Raw genomic sequence first — 26,040 nt, 5'->3', positions numbered from 1 at the left:
AACAACTTTTAAAATTTAATCTCACAAACAATTAAAAGTAATCAGTAAAGAAAATGAAATTATTAACTGTGAATGTGGCCTTGAGAAGAGTCACACTTAACAACGATGGATGTAGAATAGTAATTTCTTTGACTTTTTGTTTGGGACATATTAAAAGGGATTAAGGCGTTATTCTATAGATAAAACCGCCTGAAACCTACCGCGTTGACCCAGCGCCATGCATACAGTTGTTTGTTTAATTACTCCCGTGCCTCAAAGCAACTCCATCATCAGTTGGTGAAAACAACTGGACCGTAACAAATCTCGTAGTTCATTATAATTTATATGCGTGAATGAGCCCGCTTATTATCTTGCGTGTGCGCTCTTGTTTGTGTAACTTACCCATTACCCATTAATTCTTTAAGAAAAAAATTCAATTCTTTTTATGAAAAATTATACTTTGATCATTTTTTTTTTTATTCATTCAATATTTTCAGTAAGATAGTAATAATTTGAATGAAATTTTAAATATATTAATAAACATTTAAAATGAAATATTCCTGAATAGAAGCAATGCGCGTGTGTTTTTTCTCGATAGAAAAGTTTTATTACATTTTTGGATAACTTGACTGTCCCATTTTCCCTTATGATTAGAAGCATATAAAGCAAGTGAGACGCACGAAGCGATTATCTTTCTCTAAAAGTAACACTTCATTACAGAGCCTCAGCCATGCTTTGATAAGAGTTAAATTGTGACTTGTAGAGATTTTAATCGTTATGATTATCAACGGCGAATCTGTACAAAAACAGATCTAAATGGATTTTTTTTTTGGCCATATCCTGGCCTGAGCCTGTATCTTTATTTCCTAGTAATTTCTTCCTAAATTCTACTTAACATTATTTTAAATAACTGCTTCTTTTTCTAATTATATTTCCTCATATATTATTTTTTAATTTTTTGCAAATATCCTCCTGTTCTTAAGAATGTGTTTTAACCAGTAACACATCTTTTTTATTGTAAAATATTTACGTTAATATTCTTCTTGCATGCCAAATATTTTTTCCCTTTTTTTAAATCCATATAACCTCTAAATCAGGTATTTTTTTCACGTTTTTTTCTTGCTACCTTCATTTACACCCACATCATTTAACTTTCCAAATATTTATCTTCTTTCATATAATCCACTTTTCAGAAATGTATATTGTACTTCACATAAAAGTTAGCCAATTAACTTTTGTGAAAAAAAGACAAACCGTTTTTTCAGTTACAGATTTATGTTTCTATTAATTATCAGATCGCTTATTTCCCAGAATAAATTACTTATTTCCCTTGCGCTCTCGTGCTCTTTATTTTCTTTGTGCGCGGTCAATTACATGCAACAGTTCTTCCTAAATATTTAAAACTATTAACTTGTTTATTCATTACGGCTACATTTATGTTGAGTCTAACCGACTTGAAAAATCCAACTCCTTTTTGTTTCATTTCATTATTTATCACTTTATTTTACTTTCTGAATATCACCTCCATTTCTACAGGTATGATATGCCCATGTGCAACATCGTGTTAACTCGGTGAAGAACGCAACATGAATTCGCTTCACTCGCCATTTTCCCTAGTAATTATCATAATGAATCCAGGCATATTTTATTCTATGATGGCTTTAGCCGTCACTTTTGTCTGGCGTTAGATCATCAACAATAATTTTTTGTCATAACTAAAACATATATGTGGACGGTAAAATATTATATATTTAACAGGTTGAGAAATTTTTACACTAGTTTAAGGTTAAAAAAAAATTATTATTCTTAACTGTATAAAACAAAAATAATTGTCTAGCGCCTATAAACAAAAGCCAAATCATTTATAGTAGACTCTATTAACTGAATGTAAAGTGTATATATATATATATATATATATATATATATATATATATATATATAAATATATCGATACATCAATATTCATCGGTTAAAATAACTTAAAAGTTATTTTAATCATGGGTTAATGCTTTCTTTTCGAAATACGACTGGCGAAAAATGTCTTCCTGATTTTTCCTGTAACAGTATTATAACAGTAAATTTTGTGACACAAATTATGGGATAAAATTGATGCTTTAATATTAAAACCTGAAAAATTAAAGAAAAAAAAGGTCAAAGAACTGTGTCTTCAAATGTTTCTGAGAAAACTGTTATAATGCCAAAATGGAAAACCATAACATTCTAAGTTCGGAATAAATTGACTAAAATAAACCGCTTGTAATCAAATAAAGTTTCGTAAAAAATTTTTTAGAAAATTGAATTCTACGAAAGTGATGAAATAAATTTAAATAACTGCAGCAGAAATATTACTTTTAAAGGATGAACAAGTAACTAAATTAATTTTTTAATAATAAACAGTATGCGTTTATTTTTTTATATAACCATAAACACTGCCCTACACGTAAAAAAGCGATCAACGAGAAAAGTCACTACCATTTCTCACAACAAATTTACTCTCGATTTACCGTGACGTGTCCTCTTCATAAAAGTATACGCAAGTGAACCATTGTAATAATGTTTGTAATATAACTGTCTCGCCTGACAAGTCACGTACTTATAAACAGGCAATAGTAAGAAGACTCCAGTATTTTACTTTTTAAATAACATCAAAACATAAAAAGGAATTTTTACAGTTTGCATGTTTTTTTTAAACGACTTATAAAACGTGTGTTGCTTAAATTTATCTTGGAATACGTCAAAATTACGCTCACCGTTTGTCATTTTTATTTTGTGTCACATTCTATAAGTTAACTTGCAAACACAACAATTTATTTTTTTACAGAAAAATAAAATTTAATTAATTTAACAACTCAAAAATTCATGATGATAATTTTTCACAAGTTTTATTGTAATCATGACCAATCGACCAAACGTTAACTTCGTAACTTGCTTGAGCTAATTTCTTATACGGGTATGAGTAAACGTACAATAATACTGTAACATATTTCAAGCAGTTTAGCGATTTAATATCCTGTCATCGCAGCATTTTTTTTTTTTGACTAATATTTATTCTCTCATCGTAGCATTTTTTTTTTTTTGACTTCGATCTAAGTTAAAAACAATTCTTTGTATAGAAAAACTGTACTTATTCAGTATATATTATTCCTCCCTTTAAGGGAAACTATGAGTATTTACTGAAGTTTTGACTGATAACTCGTTTATGAAAGTTTAACCCTAACTAATTAAAATTTAATTTAAAACAACACAAAAACAGCCTGAAAACTTAACAGTGAAAATTAAACTTTAAATTTTATTTTTAAAACGACTTTATCAACGACTCACTTTCATATTAGAAGGATACTATTCTGCTAAAAAATCTTTTGAAAATAATAATTAAATTTAGTAACAATCAGTGTTATCAGTTAGGATATTCTAGCCTTTATGAAACGGGCTACACTAATATTACTGTTATTGAAAAAGGAACCGTTTATTAGCCCGAAAGATTCGTAGAGAATACACCCGTGTAATTTTAAAATGAACGTTAATAATTTTAAAATGTTATCACGTTTAGGCATGTTTTTTAACGAATAAATTAGATTTTATACTTAATACTTAATTAGATTTTGTACAAAATACTTTAGAATTTGTGCAAAATACTTTATTATTTTAAGCTCTTATTTAAATAATTACAATACCCTATAAAAACTACTGTAAATATCTTACATGGAGAATTATTTGTTGGGCTTATTTTTTATGTTATCAGGATAACAACAACAGTGATCCTATCAAAGATAATTTTGATTAAAAAACTAACTCAAACTAAACCATCGTCCCGAAAAAAAAATTCAATTTGTCCTTGATCCATAATATATTCCTCGTCCTATGTGAAGAAAAATTAAAATAAAGAATATTGATGCTCCGTTTTCATGGATATTTCGAATTACTCATCCGTAATTTACTTCTCGAGTAATACGGATAATTCTTTTGAATGCTTGATTAATGTTTGGTTAGTACTTCTAGTCAAAATTAATAAAACTAGTGAGTGAAACAGGAATAAACCATTTCTGTTAAGATTCCGTTACATTAATTTAAAAGTATTAAAATTAATTTATTATCACCTAATACCGACTGATTTAGTGACACACAACTAAAAATAAAAATTCCCAACCCTTCGAGTTGTTCGCTATATTTTAGATGAAAACACCATACGATAAGTAAAGGGTTAAAAATGAAGAAAGAACAAAGAATTTATAAGTAAAAAACTATATAACATCTTCATTAAAACAGTAACAAACGAATTTGAAGTAAGAGCCTAAAAAAAGCTCTCATTAACTAAACAATAAACAACACTTTGACAAGGAGCGAGGAGGAAACGTGAAACACAAATATCCATAAAACAATAATTACCATATTTTATAAAAGTAATAAAAATAATATCAAAAGAAATTAATTAAATAACATCTGAAGAAATCTAGTAAAAAGAAACAAACATACCCAATCTGAGAAGTTGAGGTTATCGAGATCAGCAGAAGAAGCTGCTGCATCTGCTTTGGCTCTCAGATCTTTCGTTCCTTGCGAAACCTTCTCTAAGAAGGTAGATAACTCAATCGCCTCTGCAACTAGAGCTCTGCAAACAGCACGGTAATGGTTATCTGCCTGTTGCATAGTAGGAGCACCGACCCGAGCACTGCATACCTAGAAAATTTTAGTCAAAAAAATTAAAAGGTATTTAAAATACAACTCTAAAAGTACGGGAAAAGATATGGTTAAAGCAGTTGTAGTAATATTAATTTTGTATTCTAATATTATTGCTGAATGGCAGCTCTATTAAAATATATAATTCGAGTATGAACAATGAAAGGTTTTATAATTTTTTAATAGTATGAAAAGGATAAATAATATAATATAATAATTCTAACTGAGGATAAGATATGTTAAAAACAACTGAAAAGACATCAACAACTGAACAAGTGAAAAATAATCGAAACATTATCATTAAAGCGGTATTAATAGTATACTATCTTTAAACCTCTTTTAACAGACGAGTAAGTGTAAATGAAACTGAATCATAACATATTATAATTAAAATGAGAAGTAAGCCCAAATGATGTTAATGAATCATTACAATTTGGGAAAGTTAAATACTTAGGGACAAACCATATAATATTTATTTTTTAAGGATATAATATTTGCATGAAGAAGTACGTATGAAATAACCCCAAACAGTTAAAAATTAAATTTTTAACGATTTTATTTCGCAAACGTGCAATAAATCCCGCTTGATAGTAGCATGAGAATAACTGCATAACTCCAAGGTTAACTGTATTATCTGAACCTTAATTAAATAATACAAAAATTTCAGTTAAACACTGTTCGGTTTTACGAACATGGCACCGTTTGATATAGTAATAATTATATATAATTTTAAAAAAACAGCTTACCAAATTCCAGTTTGATTTTCTCGAGAGCTTTCGGCTATTCTGCCATCTTTCAAGAGGAATATAATTATGATTAAAATTATAAAACTACCATAATTGAATTATATATATGTATATAACAATTGATCGTAATTTTATTATTCGTCAAAAGTTGAAGTTTAATAACTACGTCAGTACTGTAATAGTTTCTCTATTGTTATATCTATATTTTTTATTGTTGTTCTCTACTGTTAACTTATTGAAGATGACAGAATATCCGAAAGCGCTCGAGAAAATTAAACTGAAATTTGGTAGGCTGTTTTTTTTTTAAATTATACGTATATAATAAAAACTTTCGCATAATCTCAAAGTTCCCGGTTACGTCATCATCACAAATCACACTTTCATCGTCAAAGTTTGAAATATTCCGTCGAATTTGTTGTCAAACCTTAATAACAGTAAAGATAAAATTCAAATTATAGAACTGAATATTGTTTTAGCTAAATATTTAACAAAATATCTTCTTCACAATTAATATTGTAAATTATCTTGTAGTTATTCACGTGAAAGCAATGTAACACTAACCTTATTTACTTACAGTTGTCATCAAGTGATTGTAAATTATTCTTAGATGTTAAAAATAAATATATCGGAAACAAATCAAAGAGCACTTATATATAATACGTTTAAATATTCCAGATTTCAATACCTGTGTCTTGAAAGTTCTTTAGCGAAGACGGTTCAATCATATTTATTTATCAATCAACGTTCGTATGTAAAATAAATAAAATTAATACATCCGCCTTACCTAATACATCTCACGATTTTCGGTTCTTAAATCATCGTCAAAAGAATTAAAAATATTACAAAATGTAGTAAAGATTAAAATAAAAAAATAACAGTCATAACTGTGCGGATATTATCAATATACTCAAATCTTCGTTTGTAGATTAAAAATAAAAATTAAATCAGATATGGATAATTGTGAGGATAGAAACTGAATAAGCAGGCCTGCAGACTTTCATACAATTATATTATTCAGATATAAGCCATCATACAAGGTAAGATGGCTATTTTTAAATAATTTTTAGAAAAAAATGTTTCCCGTTTTAGGGGAAAAACTTAACAGGAAGTTAACATCTTCATTTGTTTATAAAATTTACTAAACATATATCTTATAGAATCTTTTACTGTTAGAATAAGAAGTACCAGGAGTGGCTGAAATGTAATGAAAAGTCTCATATCTCGCAACTGAAAAGAAACAGTTAAATTAAACAAATTTGGAATAAAAATATATTCTACTCCCTACAATAACTTAATCTATATTTACACCTAGTCACCATTTATAGTTTATACATCTCCTCTAAAAGTAGACTCAGTTTTATAAGCGTTTTATCTTTCCTTGATCCACGATCTTCAGTCCATAATCCCGGGGGAAATTAATACTCTTAATTTTTTTTTTGTCTTCAGTTATTTGACTGATTTGATGAGCTCTCCAAGATTCCCTATCTAGTACCAGTCCTTTCATTTCGGTATACTCCCTACATTCTACACCCCTAACAATTAGTTTTACATATTTCAAAAGTTGCCTGCTTGCACAATGTTTTCCTTCTACCTGTCCCTCCAATATTACAGCGACTATACCAGGATGCCTTAATATGAGGCCGATAAGTCTGTCTCGTCTTTTAACTATATTTTTCCAAATGCTTCTTTCTTTATCAATTTGCCGTAACACCTCTTTATTTGTCACTTTATCCACCTATCTGATTTTTTAATATTCTCCTATATCACATTTCAAAAGCTTCTAATCTTTTCTTCTCAGGTACTCCGATCGTCCAAGTTTCACTTCCATATAAAGCTACGCTCCAAACATATACTTTCAAAAATCTTTTCCTTAATCTATTCCTAAATTGCGGAAAGAAGTGAAAATCGCAGGGCAGCAAATCTAGTGTGTAGAGGGTGTAGAAAATAGGTTCAAATGTCAACTTTACATGAGCATCGGTGACTATACGCAATGTGTCTAGTCGAGCACTATCGTGTTGCAGAATTTTCGGCTCTGTGGTTTATCTAACATTATAAAAACGTCTCCTACGGTGATTTAATGTATGCATTCAAAGAATTTTCAGTCGACCCACTTCTAGATAGTCAAGTACACATATCCCTACCCTAGAACACTGTCAAGAGAATGTTTCTGCAAGATTTATGATTTAAATTGTTTGTATTTCCAACCATAATGACGATATTAAATGATCTGCTATATTTCTTTAGGGTTGTAATGAAGCATCTAAATTTCCTCTCCAGTCACAATATTGAAAAGAATATATCTCTTGTTTTGATAACGTTTCCGTAACTGTTCACGAGATTCCTATCTTTGTTCGTTATTTTGGCACCCACTGCCGGTCAGTTTATGCGGTACTCAGCTGAGCAATGAGTCCTACTCGTTCTTTCGATAAGTTATGTGAGTAGTGATGCGTTGTTTTGTGATGTGACGTTTTGAACCTAGTTTTCAATCACCTTCTTTTGGTGCTTATCCGTCAAAGAAACTAGTCGAACACTAACAGTTAACCTTAATATTCACTTTAGCTGCTTCTAATGCACAAAATGTAATTCACTACCTACTCACAGTTTTTCAAAGTTTCTTTACCATAAATGGCTTTTAGACGATGGTGAATGATATAAGTATCGACTTTTTCTGGTATTAAAAATTTAATCACTGCACGTTGTTTTAGACGCGTTGACAGGCTTACTCTCGACTCCGTTAAATGGCGACTGAAAAAAAAATCTGATGATGACACCACATGACTTACTTTTTTCTCCGGTTTTATATACACCCCTCCCATGAATTCCTTGTACGCCTATTAAATTACATACACACAATTTTTTTTAGAATGAAAAGTACATAAAATTCTATTTCATTAATAACTTCTGATATTTTTCCTTATCTCTTTTTATTATTATGAAATATTATTTATTGTAGATTCTTTACAATGAGAGGTTAATAATTATTAATAAATAAATATTTTTAAATTAAAAAATGGAGATGAAATCGGAACTACCTCTTATGACATATCGTTGATAAGCTCTCAATGAGGGGTGATTACTGCAATTAAGAAAAGCCCAAAATCCAACTTTTTTTGGATTTGGGTTTTATGGACACTTTTGGTTCAGTCGATTGCAATCAAAGAGGGAGGTGCACAACTAGATGTTATAACTGTGCTTAATTCGGAATTTCAAATCCTACGGGTAATCGTTTTTGAGTTATGCGAGATACATTCGTACGTACAGACGTCACACCGAAAATAGTCAAAATGGATTCATGGGTGGTCAAAATGGATATTTCCGTTGAAATCTGAAAATCGAAATTTCTCGCGATCACAATATACCCTTTACTTCGTACAAGGATCTAAAAATGGGAAGATATTGGTAAACGAAATTTAGAATGTTAGTAATACGAGAATGAAACTATATGTCCAAACCTGTCGCTTTTTATGGAATTTTATTGTCCCATTATGTTCCAGTGCGAATTATATTTCACCCGTTCCTCGTACTTATATAACTTATTATATATAGCTATATAACTTAAATAATATTCTGCTCTCAATGGTTTTAAAGAAAAAATTTAGACCGCTAAGCCAGGCCATTTAAATTAACCATCTAAATTTAAGCGAGGTTTTGTATTCACCAACAGAATGTAAAACCGTAACAATTAAAAACCAATTTCAATTTAATTAAAAATTACAATACGCAAGGGTAAAAAAAATAAAATAGAAGATACAGTAGGAAAGGAAGATTCATCCAGTACCCACAACCCTAAAACCCTTATAATAAAACAGTCACAACCGAGTACTTCAAATTTTCTTAAGATTAATTGAATTAGGTACTTTTTTAACTATAGAGAAACAGCAACTCTTTTCTGCAGATAATATTTAAAAACCTAAGCAACATGGTTACTGACGTTGTTAACATTATGCAATGTGTTACACCGACAAAAATTACTAAAGAATTTCTTTTTTAATACTATGTTTTGCTGCAACCATACTTGATCTTTCTTAATTTCAATTACATCTTTATTCATTAACTGTTTTGCAATTTTAAATTAGCAGAAATATGTAAAAATTTATTTGTTCTGATAACGTTTTTAATTCAAATTATTGAATAATTTTCTTGGCGTGAACAAATGTGCAATACAAAAACATGAGAGAAAAATTTTAAAGTTTTATTGAAAATCCGGTAAAATAGCACCAAACCGGTTACCGCTACAACCGTCCAAGGTTTGAAGAATTACTAAACATATTGTCCTCTTAAGATTAAGAGACACCAGCACTAATTATTCCAAACAGAATACGAGTACCAGTACAGCATTTATTAAAATATTTCTACGCCATCAGATATCATATTGGTTACTTTTTAAATAAAAATTACAGCATTATCTTTTAACTTATTTAACTTCACAATGAACAAGCGCTTACGTATCATTTACTGATCTTCAACCCTGACAACGACAACGAGAAATAGAAGCATAATTCAAAAATAAAATTTATCTTTTGTAGAAAACCATTGATCAGTAAAATCACTGAGATCTCTAAATAACATTAATTTTAAAACTTGAACAATGATTCGTATTCAAGCGCAGACACGTGTAAACATATACACGCGGGTCAGTGCTATTTAAATTAGTATAACAGCCGTTTCGCTGTCTGATTTCATCGCAGAATAGGCAGTATAAACGCATTATAATAAAATGACAAAGAAATATCTAGCATCGAATAAGTTACGGTGAAATCTATAACACATTCGTAATTAAGTGAACTACTTAATTCAAGTTTTAAAAACCTTTTGCAGTCTAGAAAGAAGGAACCGGACTTCCCACATTCCGAAGCCAACTGGCTATTGCGTCACCAAATCTACGGGCAAAGAAATAGGGGACTAATATACAAGTTGTCGGCTGTGACCTATGACAGGTTTTTTTAACATAAAGGATATTACAAACAAACAGAAAAACAATAAAACAAAGCAGAAGCAGCAGTGTCTCCAGATTGTCACGAACTAACACAATTCATTTTTCTTTACGTTCACTAGCTACTTTACCCGATTCAAGATTCTTATGATCATTTGCAATTATATAGACAGAGAAAATTAATTTTTTTTTACAGTTTTTTCTCTTTTTATAAGTGGTACTGTATGAGAGCAATGACCTAACATCGTTCCCGAAAATACCTATCCGAATAGATTTTTATACATTGCGACAACTACCGCGCGCGCTGAAAATAATAATTTACTACTTCATTGCTGAGCCGACAACACCGCAATTCCCGCCACAAGTTATTAGTTATCTGAAGAAAATAAAGAGAGGAAAACATTGTATTCTATTATTATAGATGACGTGTCTCACCCGATGCCTTATTCTATACCAGAAGAAGGAGCGATATGATGCATTCCCTGTCTTTTTTTACTCCTTGATTTCATATTTATTTACTTTTGTTATACTAATAATACAATAAAATATCTTTCAACGAAAATCCAGATTGCTATAACGAACAACTAAAACTCACAAGAAAAGAATGGCAAAAAATAATCCTAATTAAAACATATCTCTCTCAGTTACACGTATTCTCTCTTTTTCTGCTTATCAGTATACGCGTAGGGCGCGTGCGTAAAAAAATTATATATATAAAGCATTATATTTTTGGATTTGATGATCTGAACAATGACCGTATTTTTTTTTTTTTTGGTGAAAACGATTACAAAAAGACCAGTATATACAGATGTTATCTGCTTCGAGACAGGACACCACTGCATTCCTTAATCGACCTTCAAGGTAGCAAAAACTGTACGAACAAAGGATTGGCCCGGTCCAAATATAACCCTACAATCCCCATAATATGAATATATCAGTTGTAAAGTAAAATTTTGTACTTCTTTATTTTTAATTTCAACTTACTTCACGGTTGTTTTATAAACGAAAAGAATTAAAATTCTACTTTTATGTTGTCGGTGAATCTTATAATCAATCAAATAATCGGTGGCATCTGATCGAAAAGAAATAGCAGTTGATAAAGTAAATGCACATAAAATCGTCAGTTGTCAGCAGTCCTGTTTGACCAATGATTAAAATAATGTAAAAATAGAGATCACATTGAAGATAAGTCGTGTAGACCTTTTACACTCCTGACTTAAGATGAAAAAGATACTTAGTTGTTATATGATAGTTTCTTTTTTGTCTTCATTTTCCTACCCTTAAATAAATGTTACTGTTATTAATAAGTTAAATTAATATTACAGTAGGCTCCCGATTTAAGGTCGTTCGCTATAATGACCTCCTTCATAGATCAATAAGTGATTGAACGTTTGCATAAAGTAAAAATTCTTCTCAAAAAGGTCTATTAGTTTAAAAAGATAAGCAAGCATTTTGAAACTAAAGCAATCAGGGATGACAGTAAATTAAATGAGCGCAAAATGTAAATTATTCCATTCAAATAAAAGTATATTATAAAAAAAGAAAAGGAATTTAAAAGAAGAAACTACTACACTGACGTTGGAACTAAGTCTCGTACCAAAAGTAGAAACAAATTTTAACGGATCGGATTAACAACACAGTCGGCTCGTATGCCTCTATCTGCAAACCGTTTCTGTAAAGACACTGTCAATATTTCAGAAATTAAACAAACAACCATATTTAATTTAGAAAGCGTAAGCGCGTTAAAGGGCGATTTGATCGATGTAGAAAGTACTAGATTTCACAACCACAGTATACTAGAATTATCTGCAAAGCATAGATTTTCACCTACTGAAAAACCTTTTTTAGCCAAATCGTTACTAAGATAACAGAATACACAACTCGTTTGACACTCGATGTCAATGAAACAGACCTCCGATTAAAACGTAAATCATCACGAACCACTGAAGAAAAAAGTGTCTTGTTTAAGTTCAAGACAGACCATACGGTTACTTTCTATGTAATGTAAGAAAAAACTGTTTTTACATCACGTAGAATAATAAAAAATCCGATTGTACAGTTAAGCTGTTGCAATTTAATTTAATCTGAAAAATATTTACGGATCCTAGAATCGAATCAGCAACAATGTGATTGTGTAATGCTAAAAACTCAATTAAAATCCCCCTATATAAACCCATGATTTATTTGTCTGCTATTTTAATAAGTAATTCCTTTTAATAAGGATTATTTAATTATGCGAAAATATCAAATAAATTCGTTATTTATTTTAAAGAAAAAGAAATATTCCAAGCACAATTAAATAATAATCACAATTATCACTGTAGGTTAAAAAAATATTAAAGATAATAAAATTGAATATTTATCTTTCAGGGTAACTAGAATTTTAAAAAAATCAGTTCTATTATTTTCAAACAGAGTAAAAAATTGAAATATCTATGTAAAGGCCGGATAAGTATTGAACTCCATTCCAGCAGGGCTTTTTGTATTAAATCTATCTGTTTGAATGAGTGAACATAAAAGATCAATCTATAAGTTATTAATGTTTTCTAACGAATAAAAAATTATGATCAACTGAATAAATAAATACGACCATCTTTTAGTCACAAAAAATCGAACATTTGTAAGTATATGCACTATTATTTTTTCTTTAACAATGAAAGATTTGAAATTGAAATACATAAAAGAAATTAAAAATCTCTAGCGCAGTCAAACTGATTGATAAAAACGAGCAGGTGAGCCATTACTTTATAATATAAAATAGAATGAAATGTTCTCTCGTGAAGGAAAGTACTGACTGACTGCTGTAAAAAAAAATCCTACCTCATCTGATATATAAAAATTGAGAAAAATACTCCGCAATGGAAAATCTGCATTGCAGTTCATACTAGATACTACAAATAAAGTACTAAACAGTTATTCAGTACAGATAGATATAAATTACCCTCATTTACAATTGTTTATTTAAATTTTCCGCATAAAATGTTTACGAATGAAGATAGTACTGAATAATTTTTGTTTATATATATAAATTATGCCAAGTATACAAGAAACGTATAAGTTTATATCACGAAAATATTAAATAATGCAATGTAATTTATTACATTAATTTTGTAGTAAACATTTACTTATAAGTCACGCATGAATTAAGTAAATTGTTAACTCAGAAGGAATTCTTAACTCTTTAAATTTATCTGGAGATAAACAGTGACAGAAATGCTTAACAATCCGAATAAATATAAGATATTTTATTTATAAACTATCTCCTACCGGCGTCAAGTACAACTAAAAAACAAATAACTGTAACAATGTTCTTCCACACGTCTATCAATAGGAAGACAATAGCAGTTATATTAATTGAAACTAAAGACCAAAGAAAAGCGTGGGAACAAATCTAACAACAAGCAAATGTTTTAACTGAATTTAACTGTTTAAGAATAATTACGTATTAACAGCTTAACCACTAATAACGACACTAAACCACCTCTCAACTATCGGATTAGGTAATTAACAATTCAATTAAAATTAGTTAATTTTCTGTGTGGTTTTAATTCCCCTGTAATCAGTCTGTACGCAGATATATGCACAATGAGATCCTGGTAAGGATTCTTTTATCTAAGAACCAGACAAAAAAAAAATCCCTTTCGGCATGCCGGAAGGGAGGTAGATTTCACCGATGCTAAATAGGGGATAAAAAAGATTTCCACCATAAAATTAAGAAAAACTTCAAATTTACTCAATACGACAATGGTGGCATGTGAAAAAAAATTCACATGTTAAGCATACGACAAGCCCTTATCTTCTTACAATTCCAGCAACATTTAGGTCATTCCTTGCCGTAAGGATTGGTCATATCAAAAATTATTTAAGACAAAAGTTTTAGGTAATGTTCAGAAGACTAACGACCGCTTTAAACCGATTCGATACTGTGCCTATTAAGGGATTTTTTGTTTTTGTTTTCAAAACCACATTTTTCCACCCCCTGGGCCAATGGATGGCAATATAAAAAAACTTTACTTAGATTTTAGGCCCTTATCTAAAGAATAGTAGGAACTTTAAACGAATTCGATATTTTAATTGATGAGAAAGTTATAGCGATATTTTGTTTTTCCAAAAATGCCCCCCATGGTCCGATTTTGCCCATTAACGAAGTCGATCGAGATTTTGGGTCGTTGTATTTTATGAATCAATTTGAAAGTGATTGGCGCAAAATTACGGCAATTATCCTGTCCACAAGAAAGTGAAATATATATATTAAAATATGTTGAAATTTTCCATTAGTTGAAACACGGTATCCATTGCAATAGGAAGCTTTCTTATCAAATTTAGATAATAGCTGTATTATGACTCACTCGCAATTTATGCAAATGTAACTTGGATAATCGAGATGCCAATAAAATCTGAAAAGACTATTCAGATCTTTCCCCGGAATCGAACCTACTAACAATAAAATAAGTAATAAATAAATAATTCTATTGGATAATTCTCATTCTAAAAAGAATGAGATAAAATATTAATCGATTTATCCTTTACTAACTACAGTTCTCCGTAATTCTATTTTTTTATTTAGGAAGGATCAGGAGACTTGGTTTTAACCGAAAGGTATCTCAATCATTAAGCTTGCATGTAGCACGGACCCATAGGCAGTCAGACCCATAAGTCCATAGGCAGTCCTTCCCATTAGACTGGTCAATAATGAACGGATTACAAGTCTTAGCAACCTAAGACTTGTAAACGAGCAAGTACCGTCTGAACCCAATATGTAGAAGATTTGAAGGATAAAGGAAAACGTGATGAGAAAGAATAAAACCGCGGTTAGAAACATCCCTTGAGAAAGGCAGCACAAACAACCTCACTCAGAGGAAAGTTCGAGGTCTCCTTGAGGTATATCATCTATCCTGTCCATAATACCTCGGTTTACAGTGATATTTTTACCCAAACGGTAGCAAAAATGTTACTGATCAACAATTTTTCGCTGACCAACTTAAATAGAAGCAGCATGTAATAAATTTTTAACAGGTAGTGAGTGGCGTTTCTAAACAACCAATTTTGTTCAGCCATAGAATCGGTTGCTTTCAGCTGACTATAAAACGTTCAACAAGATCCCTAACTGGAGATGCCTAAAATTAATAGCACTATGTAACTACAGATAGAATTATTGCAAATGTCCAAACTTCATTCCCGTAAAGCCCATCAGTGCTCGGAACGGGGGGGGGGGGTGTCGACCGGAAACGTCACAAGGCGGGTGGGTGTCTTCCCCTACGGGATTGGAATGTCCAAACTTCATGTCCTACATTATTTGGTGTGTCATAAAACTTTACTTGAATTTTTTACATCTTATCATTTTGATTAACTTAAATTCCTTACTAATTTATTCATCGAAATTAAAAAAGTAAAAAAGACCAAAAACAATTTTTAATACGCAAAGAAATGTGAATTTACTTTCGAGTGTTCTTATAAAAAAATCAATAATTGGTTTTCACTCAAAATACGTATTCACATTTAGACACGCACAAGTTAACATAACAACAGATTATACTTAAAGTGTTATGTCACGCAATCATTGTCTGGTAACTGCACGGCCAGATATCAAGGATTGTGTATTTGACCAAAGTAAACTCTTAACAAAGAAAAATATACCCAAACCTATAATTCAAGGGTATAAAATAGTAAATATAACCTACTTCTAAATGTAAAAATTATCAAACAAGAATGCAGGTTTGGTAATCTTGCACTTTTAATAGAATACTCGTTTTAAGGATTCATAAATAAAATAAATGAACGTAAATATCAAACACAAATGTTATACCTCATGTTTCAAATTTCTACATGTAACAAATGAAATCTCATCATATGAATCGTAATCAAACAAGCTACGTAATGAAACTGTATTAATATAATCATCTTAACTTCTATTAACAAAAGACAAAGACAATTTATTTTATTAGATGGAAAATAATTATGTTTGTTTTTTTAAAACTTGAAAATTTAGGGCGTATTCAGTTCTTTAACAAATAATAAATGGCAATTATTTTTTTCTTTACGATGTAAAAAATGACAGATACCAAAATAAAAAGGTAACGACGCTAACAAACTACTGAAATAAATTTTTTCTTCAAGCTAGAGACGTTTTAACCTCTAACCCATACTACATTTTGAAACAGTTTTTACATTTTGATGACAATGTTGAATTTAGATTCAAACTACAAAATTTAATAGTAGTAATGCTTTATAGTTTCAAATGTTCAACCATATTTGAACGAAAAACAGCAAATTTGGAAAAAACGTTGACTTAAATAGTTATTTGTTAATTTATGAGTGGCTCTGGAAAAAACTTTCATTACTTTTAAAAAAATGGTCCGAACTCTTTTGAGTAAAAATTTAAGTTCATTCCCAGTTTAGATATGATTCCTAATCCCCACCACCCATATGAGATGCCGAGTACAAAATTTCATTAATACAATTAATACTCCATACAAAAAACTCACCAAAGCAGATTTGAAGAATTTTTTAGTGCCCTCAAGGGATTAGCCGAGGTACACATCAATAAATAGACTCAAACACGCATATTAACCAATAGAATTTATTCCCACTTTTGTTTTGGCATTTCATGACCAAGGTAAAAGAACCAAAACGTGGAAAGGTGATTTTTAATACGATTACCTTTCATTTCCTTATTGTAGAATATTACACTAAAACTGAATGAAGAGTAAAAGCAATCAAAACTTTTAATTTTTAGTTTTCGGCGACTGTTTTATTACTTAACTCTCTCAATGTGCGTACTTAAGTAACAAGACGATTTGGAGCTGTATACCTTTCTAAACAAACAGGATAACAAAAATTGATTTTCAAATTTTCAGTCTTTTCAAAAGAAACCCTGTAATAATCGGAGAAAAAAATCATTTTCTGAAAGAAAAACTGCAAGTAACGATTAATTTTAATCATAAATGTGATTAGCTGAAAGGACATTGTATAAAACTAATTTGTACTATGAAATGTGCAAAAAATTAATAACACGGCTTTTCCATAATATAAAAGTTCATACTTTAATGTAAAATATTTGTAAAAAAAATTAAATCTTACTTTTAGTACAGTGTCTAGGGTTATCTGATGCTGAGAAGTATGTTCATCGTACACTTCTCCTTCACAAGCGTCTCTTTCGATACCCTCATCATCAGTCTCAGCTGCTCCGCCTCCTTGCCGTTCTCCGCCATCTACAAAAAAAAAAGATTAATTTGTTAAACGGATTTATTTTAATAACATCCATTACTAGAAATGTTTTATCAAAATAACCAAATTTTCTTTATCGGTTCGGAAAATCATTACACAACTTAACATAAATACTTAAATATTCTTAAGTAATAATCATGCAAACAGTAGTTAAAGCATAAGTCATCTAAATAGGTATCACAGTAAAACCATTATAAAAGCATAAAACTCTGATTGGATTATTTTAATTAATAAAATATAATAAATAAATTGCTTACATAATCACATGAAATGCCGCTGAACGTTTTTTAAAATGTGATATATATTAATATAAACATCAATATTAGAGCTGATCTGGATAATGGAAATGAAGAAAATATAGTTGCATTTTTACACGCCAGTGGACTTCTTAAAAGTCTATAAAATGAAAGTTTAAAGCTGTGGTAAAAGATACTCTAAGCGGTAGTTTATATATATATATATATATATATATATAAAGAAAGAAAGAAATGGTATTGATAAGTTTAATTTTAATTTCATGGTCTTTTGAGAACCTTATCTCAAATTTTAATATCGGGGCCTTTTACACCCCGTAAGTGTTTGTGATTGTCCTTGTCTTTTATGTCTTAAATGTTTTGTGTAGTTTGTGCTTTTAAATAAAATGTAAGGGCCCTTTACACCCTTACATATGACGATCCAGATGGTGATAGTAATTTCTTTTAAAGATTGTGACGAGGGCTAATGACCTTAGCAGTCGATGCCCGTAAAATTCAATATAAAAAAATAATAATAATAAATAAATAAAAATAATTTTGAATTAAAATTAATCGATTATAAGAGAATAAAAAGCTGAACCAAAACTGCAAAAGTTATGTTATTATAAAAATTAATGAAAATTTTAAATTAGTAACCCTATATTAAAAAAATTACATCAAGAAACGTAAGACAAGCAGAAAACAAACACATTACTGTAATTAAATTTAACCTGAATTACTCACGCACGTACATTTATACACGAACCGATATGAAAATATAAGTACACTATGGAGTACTCACAGATGTTTGCATGAAGTATGAAGTTACACAGATAAAATTATTACGTAGATATAAAATACATAAAAATCCTTTTATCGACTTTAATTAGAGCTGGGCTTTTCACGTAAGAGGTTATTATATAAAAGCATAATTAACGAATGAAAATCAATAATTATTTAGTATAATTATAAATTTACAAAACTTCAGAAGTATCCTCCAATTAATAAGGATATGTTGTAAGTAGAAATGCAAAGTAGTAAAACGCATCTACACTAACTTTCTTTCACATTTAGGTAACTTAAGATATGAACCAATCTGATAAAACTACTAAATATGTCAATACAACAATTTAAAAAAAAAGAAGACCAATACTTAAAAAAATCCTGTTTTTAACACTAATATGAAACATAATTTATACTTTGCTAAATTTACTTAATGACGATAAGGTGTTTTGAATATTTATTTTTATTTAATCCATTATTGTACGAAAAGTTAAGCGTTAAACATTAAAATGTATTGATTTTCTATTTAATGTTATGCTGCGGAAGTATCAACATTAAACTACAAAAACAAAGATGATACAATCCCATCTATTAATAAAAAACGCTAAGATACAGGTATATATACCAAACGTTAGACATAAAAACATGTAACAAAAAACAAAACGCAAAAAAGAACTTAAATAAAACAAGTGTGGATAGTAATCACATTAAATTCGTAAATTATAAGAAGGTGAAATAATGAACCCCTAATGGATGTTCAAAATATTAGTTGGAGAAATAAAACTAACATTATTTATAACTAGCCGGTTCGTCTTGCCAGAACCTGGATCCTCGGGGCCCAGGTAATTCTCGGAGCCAACTCAGGGGCTCCTCGGGGCCTCCCGGGGTCAAGGGGCCTATCTCATGGCCGCAGAGCTCGCTTTGCTTGCCATTCCCAATTTGCCAGTGGGCCCGGCGCTCAGGACAACCGCAGAGTTTGCTTCAGTCGCCATTCCCATCTACCCAGAAAGCTCCACTCCCCTGGACCCGCACTGTGTGTTACCCTCATGATTGTGAGAATAATACTGATAAATAATAATTATAGTAATCTTTTTTATAGAAACTGATAAATTATAGGCTTTATAGAAACCTGAAAAAGAAACTAAATTAAAAAAGATAATAATAGTAACTTTCTGTTTCTGTTTAGCCTCCGGAACCACTGTAAGGTATTACTTCAGAGGATAAATGAGGATTATATGTATGAATGTAAATGAAGTGTAATCTCAGGTCGACCGTCTCTGAGATGAATGGTTAATTGAAACTCAACCTCCAAAGAACACCGGTATCCACGATCTAGTATTCAAATCCGTATAAAAGTAAATGCCTTTACTAGGATTTGAACCTTAGAACTCCCGACTTCGAAATCAGCTGATTTGCGATGACGAGTTAACCACTACAGCTGGTGGGTTAGAATAATAGTAATTAAAGTACACACACCTCTGACGACGAAATATTCATAACTTATTTCTTCGCCACGATGGCAGAATATAACAATGAAGTAAAAGGATTAATCTAATTTTTCCTTAATGAATATTTTTAATTCACAACTTCACCCTCCTTGGGGATGAAGAAATAATATTTTTAATATCTTAAGGGAACTAGGGCCTCGGTCGATGGCTTAAAACTTTCCATGGGATAACACGAATGTATGATGCAAACTTGAAAATAAAAGATCGGTGTTGTTTCTCGCGTGATGCGATAACAAACAGACAAATTTTATATATACATTTCCGAATAACCGTGATCTATTAGATCGAGAGTGTACCTGATCCATGCAAAAGTTAGGCTTCAATCTAGTAAAAAATACCCCGTTTGAATTTTGAAAATCGGACGATAGTTGGGAAAGATATTATAAAAGAACACCTCCCAAAAGAGCGCCAGAGGGGCACCCGGTTTGTTACCTGTTGATGGTGGTGATTGGTCTAGCTTCCCACAAGCTGATCGCATACCTCACCATACTAGCCTCACACGCAGTCCCCAAGGGAAGCCTTGATACAGAAATTTTTTTAATTAATTTAATATTATTTTATTTAAAGTAAATTTAATTTTATTACTTTTGTAATATTCATTCGATTGATAGAAATAATTCAGTTCAAACCCAGCTCACACAGTGATAAGAGACTCACAGTTCATTAATTCAATTCATTAAAGTTTGTGCTTCAACCGGCAAGTCTCCAAGTGTGTAAACAATTTGGTAGCGATTTTTTGTTTATCCCGAACAAATAAAAACCCTCTTCGTCTTTGCATAATTATACATAAGAAATAAAAAAAATTGTTTTATTTTCTATTTGTAAGTAGAATATTATAAAATTTAATAATTTTATTTATAATAAGAACGAGAAGCCTGTCTAGTATGATTACTATAAATATATGTATATACATAAAAATATTTTACCATTCATTGAAAAAATAAAAATAACAATAATAAATAACGCTTTATTTTTGATAAAGTAATTTCCTAAAGAAAGAACTGTAACATTTAAAATCAGCAAAAATTAATACAAGATACAATGATTAACCGTATTCATCGTTAGTTTTCTGTTAATGTTTACGACCGTTGAGAGGATTCAACGAAAGGCTATTGTCTTAATAGTTACACTTCAACAGCCGAGTGTTTGTAATTAATGAGGGCTGAGAGCGTTTCTACAAGATTAAAATTTTTACTAGCTTCGAAAAGCTGAAGAGTTTAGAAAAAGATAACGGTTAGAGTATCACAATACTTCAGTTATGTTAACTGAAGAGGGCAACGGGCAGAGTTACCAAATCAATCAAATATCCTCTTTGACATTACGGAATTCTTTATTTTTCATTGAAGAAAATAATTTTTTAACAAGAATGATACGAATATAAAAAAGCTAGTCAATTTTTTGTTAATAAAAGGACCTTTAGGGCAAAGGTAGTCGAATGGCTAAGGAAACTGATGTCTAACTTTATCGTTACAATCAACTGATTTATTTGCATCCAGAAGTAAGATACTTAGTAAAATGACACGAAAGTTTAAAATACCACACCTTTTTTAAGGAGTAAGGGAGAACCAAATCCTCCTTAATACAAAATTGTTTTTACTTTGACTTTAAAAAGAACTCGTTTACGGGGAAAAACTTTTAATTATTACAATATCATTTTCTTTTAACTGAAGAAAAAAGTTGGGATCAGTACGTTTGAATCAGGACATATTAAAAATAAAGTACAGCTCATTTTATATATTGTCAAAAAGAGTGTAATGTTTTTAGGGTGTATGTATGTATGTTTCACTGTAGCAGCTTAACCGCTGAACCGATTTAGAATATGACCCCAGCGTTGGAATCCTTACGTTACCGGGAGTGTCGTAGACCATATAAATATGTATGTATTTGTGTGTGTGTGTGTGTGTGTGTATGTATATATATATATATATATATATATATATATGTTTAAAAAATTTGAAAAAATATACAAAAATACCTTATTCAAATTTGGCATCCGCACGCTATTTAATTATCCTACATTAGTAATTATCCTATACAAAACAACAATGTTTGTTTTTGGCAATCGTGTTTTTTAATTTGTAATATTTATCCCTTGTTCCAAATGTTATTCGGAGGGATTTTGCAAGTTTTCAGAATCTTCACACGGCTCAAAAAGATCAAACAAAATTGATCGCCTTCCTAATGGCGAAGAATCAAACACATGCTCTAGAGTTTGGTGGATTTTTGATCGACAGATTTTCTCGCAATGAGGCTTTATTACTTAATCATATAATTAATAATAATGCTTTCACGATGGTATATTAAAAAGAGTGAAATTAACTGATGATAAACTTGAATTATCGATTAAGTAGTTCTTGAAATTACACCTAACTTAGAAAAATCAACGCTATATTTTTACGTACAAGTAATGTAAAGATAAATAAATAGTTTATAAGTCAGTGAAGTAAATTTATAGTTACAATCCATATGAATATTCTACATACGAATATGAATGTAATTAGATCAAGAGAGCGTAAAATGGTGTACACTTGTTTCAGTCTCTGTGCCTCAAAAAGAGAAAGCAGAATTTTTAACCGTGAAGATGAATCAGCATACCACAACTCGTAAAATAAGTTCCGGGCATCCAGGATAGACATCCTCTATTACGTAGTAAATTTAATTGTTATTGCTACATTATATTTTAAACAAAACCTTAGAAAAAGATAAGCAACTAAGAAATAAATAAAAGGATACTCCGTAAACAGCTGTTAATGTAAGCGTCCTACATTAAAAATATAATAAATCCGAAGGTAGAAAAGATAGTTTAATCAACAACTTGTAATTTGCATTTGTAATATTTCTAATTTGTGAAATGATCATTGGTCATTCTCATTTGGTCTTCTCATTTTTATAGCTTTCATCGGGTATTACTATTGTCTCCAATGCAGTAGAATAGGGAAGTGAGGTTACATCAAGGTCATTTTTATTTTTTGAATGCATTCTCGCATCATTTTTGAAATTATAAAGAATCTTCTCAATTATAAGACTTTTTCAATGTCATAATAATTTTAACTCCTTCTTACTCGTTTCTAAAAAACTTGGCAACGGGTTTTTTGGAATTATTTCTAGTTCAGAGAATAAAACCAACATTACTATCATTCTCTTCTGAAAAAATAGATTACTACTCTCAACAAATTTTTCCGCTTTATCATAATTTTCATTTCACAATTTAGCTGATTTTCTTGGCAGAGTGTTAGCGTTTCGGGCTTTCATTCAGAGGTCCTGGGTTCGAATATCGGTTCGGCATGGCATTTTTCATACGCTACAAAGTTCCATTGCCATATTCCACGCACGAGCATCAAACTTACGTGGCGATATCAAGCAAAAAAAAATTCATACGATTTAAAGTATAAGAATATAAGTCTGGTAGCTTTGTTTTATCGCATCTATTCCTTACTGTATAAACCCATTTACAAACAAATCTCCGATTATTATTACTGACCAATCCTAACACAATTTTTCATCTACTACATTTTCAAAACAAAGGAAGAATACTCTCCAAGTTAACATGATATAACAGTCTCTACAAGCTTACAGGGACACCCGAATGAATTGTCATCAATTCTTTACGAGTATCTCCCGCGTTCACTATGATTTTCGAAGATCTATTTGATTTAATCCGAAAAATATGGAGAGGACTTACGCTGTAGAATAACTAATGCTCATTCAGTATTGTAGAATAGATGAATACTGAATGAGCATTAGTTATTCTACAGCGTCCTCTCCATATTTTTCGGATTAAATCAAACTGAAATAAAAAATCTGTATATATATATATATATATATATATATATATATATATTAGCAGATCCAGCAATGTTTCGCTATTGCTAGATTATAGTATATATATATATATATATATATATATATATATATATATAGAGAGAGAGAGAGAGAGATATTAAATGAACACAACTGAAAGTTCGATAAAACATTAAAAAAACTGAACTTTACGGAACTTCACAAAATTTAACCTTTCACTTTATAAAAATCAGAATGTAAATAAATCCAATTGTCAAAACAGCAATACCAATCGGATTTAATCCAAACTACTTTCTAAACACAGTAGTCAGTTCAAAATACCTCTAACCTTCTTTCTACTGGTCAGATTCTATGATTTTAATCATTTTAAACCTTCTTCGGACAACGCGGACCATTTTGCAAATAGATCGGTCCGGTAATTTTTTAGTCGAAAGCGGACACATACAAACATTGCCTTTTATATATGTAGAAAAAAAAGTCTGTATAGTTTGTTTTTTTAATTTTTTACACTTTATTCACTAATGAACTTTTTCATAGTCCTTTTTCTGACCACGTAAGAAGAAGTGTCAGACCTTAGATACTTTAGCCTGCGAGATCTTTAAGTTTTTTTTCTTTTTGCTTAGGTACTTTTTTGCTTGCGGGATCTTCAGGACAAATTTTTCAAAAAAGTAAAATTTTGTAATATGTATCATGTCCGCACAGGTAATCTTCTATCTTTTATAAATATATAAAGAAGTAAGTCTTGTTTGTATATTTTTTTTGTTTCGTAAATATCCGAATCAGCCCATAAATGCAACTTTTCAACCCCAGCGCAATCTAGCGGGTCCATTTTTTGCAGAGGTATTTCTTTCCATGTAACACATATTCTAAATACGAACAAATCGGTCCATTTATACAACTTTTCGAAATATTTTGACCCCAGCGCAACCTAGCGGTTACAAACTAATTCAGAAACCTTCGCGTGCGCGTTTATAACTCACCAAAGTTTCATCGCAATCGGATGAATGGTGCAGGAACGCATACGGGACAAATATTCATATATATATATATATATATATATAGAGTTTGCAAGCAAATACAAAAATAATATGATAACTTTTTAATGAAACTTAAGGTAGTTTAATGTTACGCAAATTCTAACTTATAGCACTTCAGAAATATCTTTAAGATGGTACTCCTTCTTGGTAAAAATAGTTTTTTGTCATAATGACGTATTTCAGTTAAAAAAAAATTAATCTCAGGTATAAAATTAATAATGTGTATTAAAATTTTGAACAACTTTTGTCTAAAACATTATGATGATTTTGTATATATTTTTTATTAACTTTATAAGAATAATGTTATTATTTGACAGAGAGATACAACAGCCATATGCCGCCACGTAATGGTTGCTCTAACGCTACACCAGTCTACCGCTTTTAACAAGTACTAATATGTAAGCGTCCTTTCATTCCCGCCAAATTATCAGTTCCTGAATCATTTTGGAACTATTCCATTAATAGATAATTGTTATAAATTTAAATCAAACATACATATTGAATGTACTTTTATCCACAACGCAATGCCTGATTTGTTTATTCAGTACACTGTTAGTTTTATGTACTATTTATCTATTTCTATTTATCAGTTTTTATTTATTTGGTACACTTTTAATAGTGGGTTAAATGAAAGAATCTTTATTGTATTATCCATTCATCTCAAAGTCTGTCTTGCACTGATAACAATATAAACTGCATATCCGATTACTATAAAACTTGCTGAATGAGGTTAATATATCATGATTTGCATTAGAAACTTTTCATAGAAAAAATTTAATGTTTCTTATTTTAGTGGACAAGGCATGATCCATTTGATAATAATGAAATATTTTATAAATAAATAGTTAAAAAAAATATACAAACTACTTAATTACGAAACGTACTGATATTATGTTAAAAATCATGCAAATTACTAAGCACTAATAGTCTTAGACAAACTGGTTAGTCATTTATACTATGGCGAGATATCCGATAGACTTGTTTTGAAGAAAAAATGTGAGCGAATGACAAATATAGTTGATACAATACGAATTCTAAAATAAGACATAAAAAAATATTATCAACACGACATAAAAAAGCTATAAGAACGAACATCAACTGGTATCATTTCGTCAAGAA

The 26,040-nt window shown here is 30.2% G+C and overlaps 1 protein-coding gene across 4 annotated transcripts in view; it reads right to left on the bottom strand.

Moving 5' to 3' along the window:
• spir (spire type actin nucleation factor) overlaps positions 1-26,040 on the bottom strand; it is a 713,663-nt gene that overhangs the window by 398,387 nt on the left and 289,236 nt on the right. For all 4 annotated transcript variants that reach the window (XM_075355415.1, XM_075355416.1, XM_075355418.1 and 1 more), the window contains exons 4-5: positions 17,413-17,543; positions 4,453-4,653 (exon numbers count right to left, since the gene is read on the bottom strand). In XM_075355415.1, coding sequence (XP_075211530.1) covers positions 4,453-4,653; positions 17,413-17,543 — 332 coding nt within the window. The remainder of the gene's footprint in view (positions 1-4,452; positions 4,654-17,412; positions 17,544-26,040) is intronic.

This window comes from Lycorma delicatula, chromosome 2 (genome assembly GCF_047948215.1).
Source record: "Lycorma delicatula isolate Av1 chromosome 2, ASM4794821v1, whole genome shotgun sequence".
NCBI lineage: Eukaryota > Metazoa > Arthropoda > Insecta > Hemiptera > Fulgoridae > Lycorma > Lycorma delicatula.
Note: the sequence above shows the minus strand (reverse complement) of the source record. Positions and strands in the feature narration are given on the sequence as shown.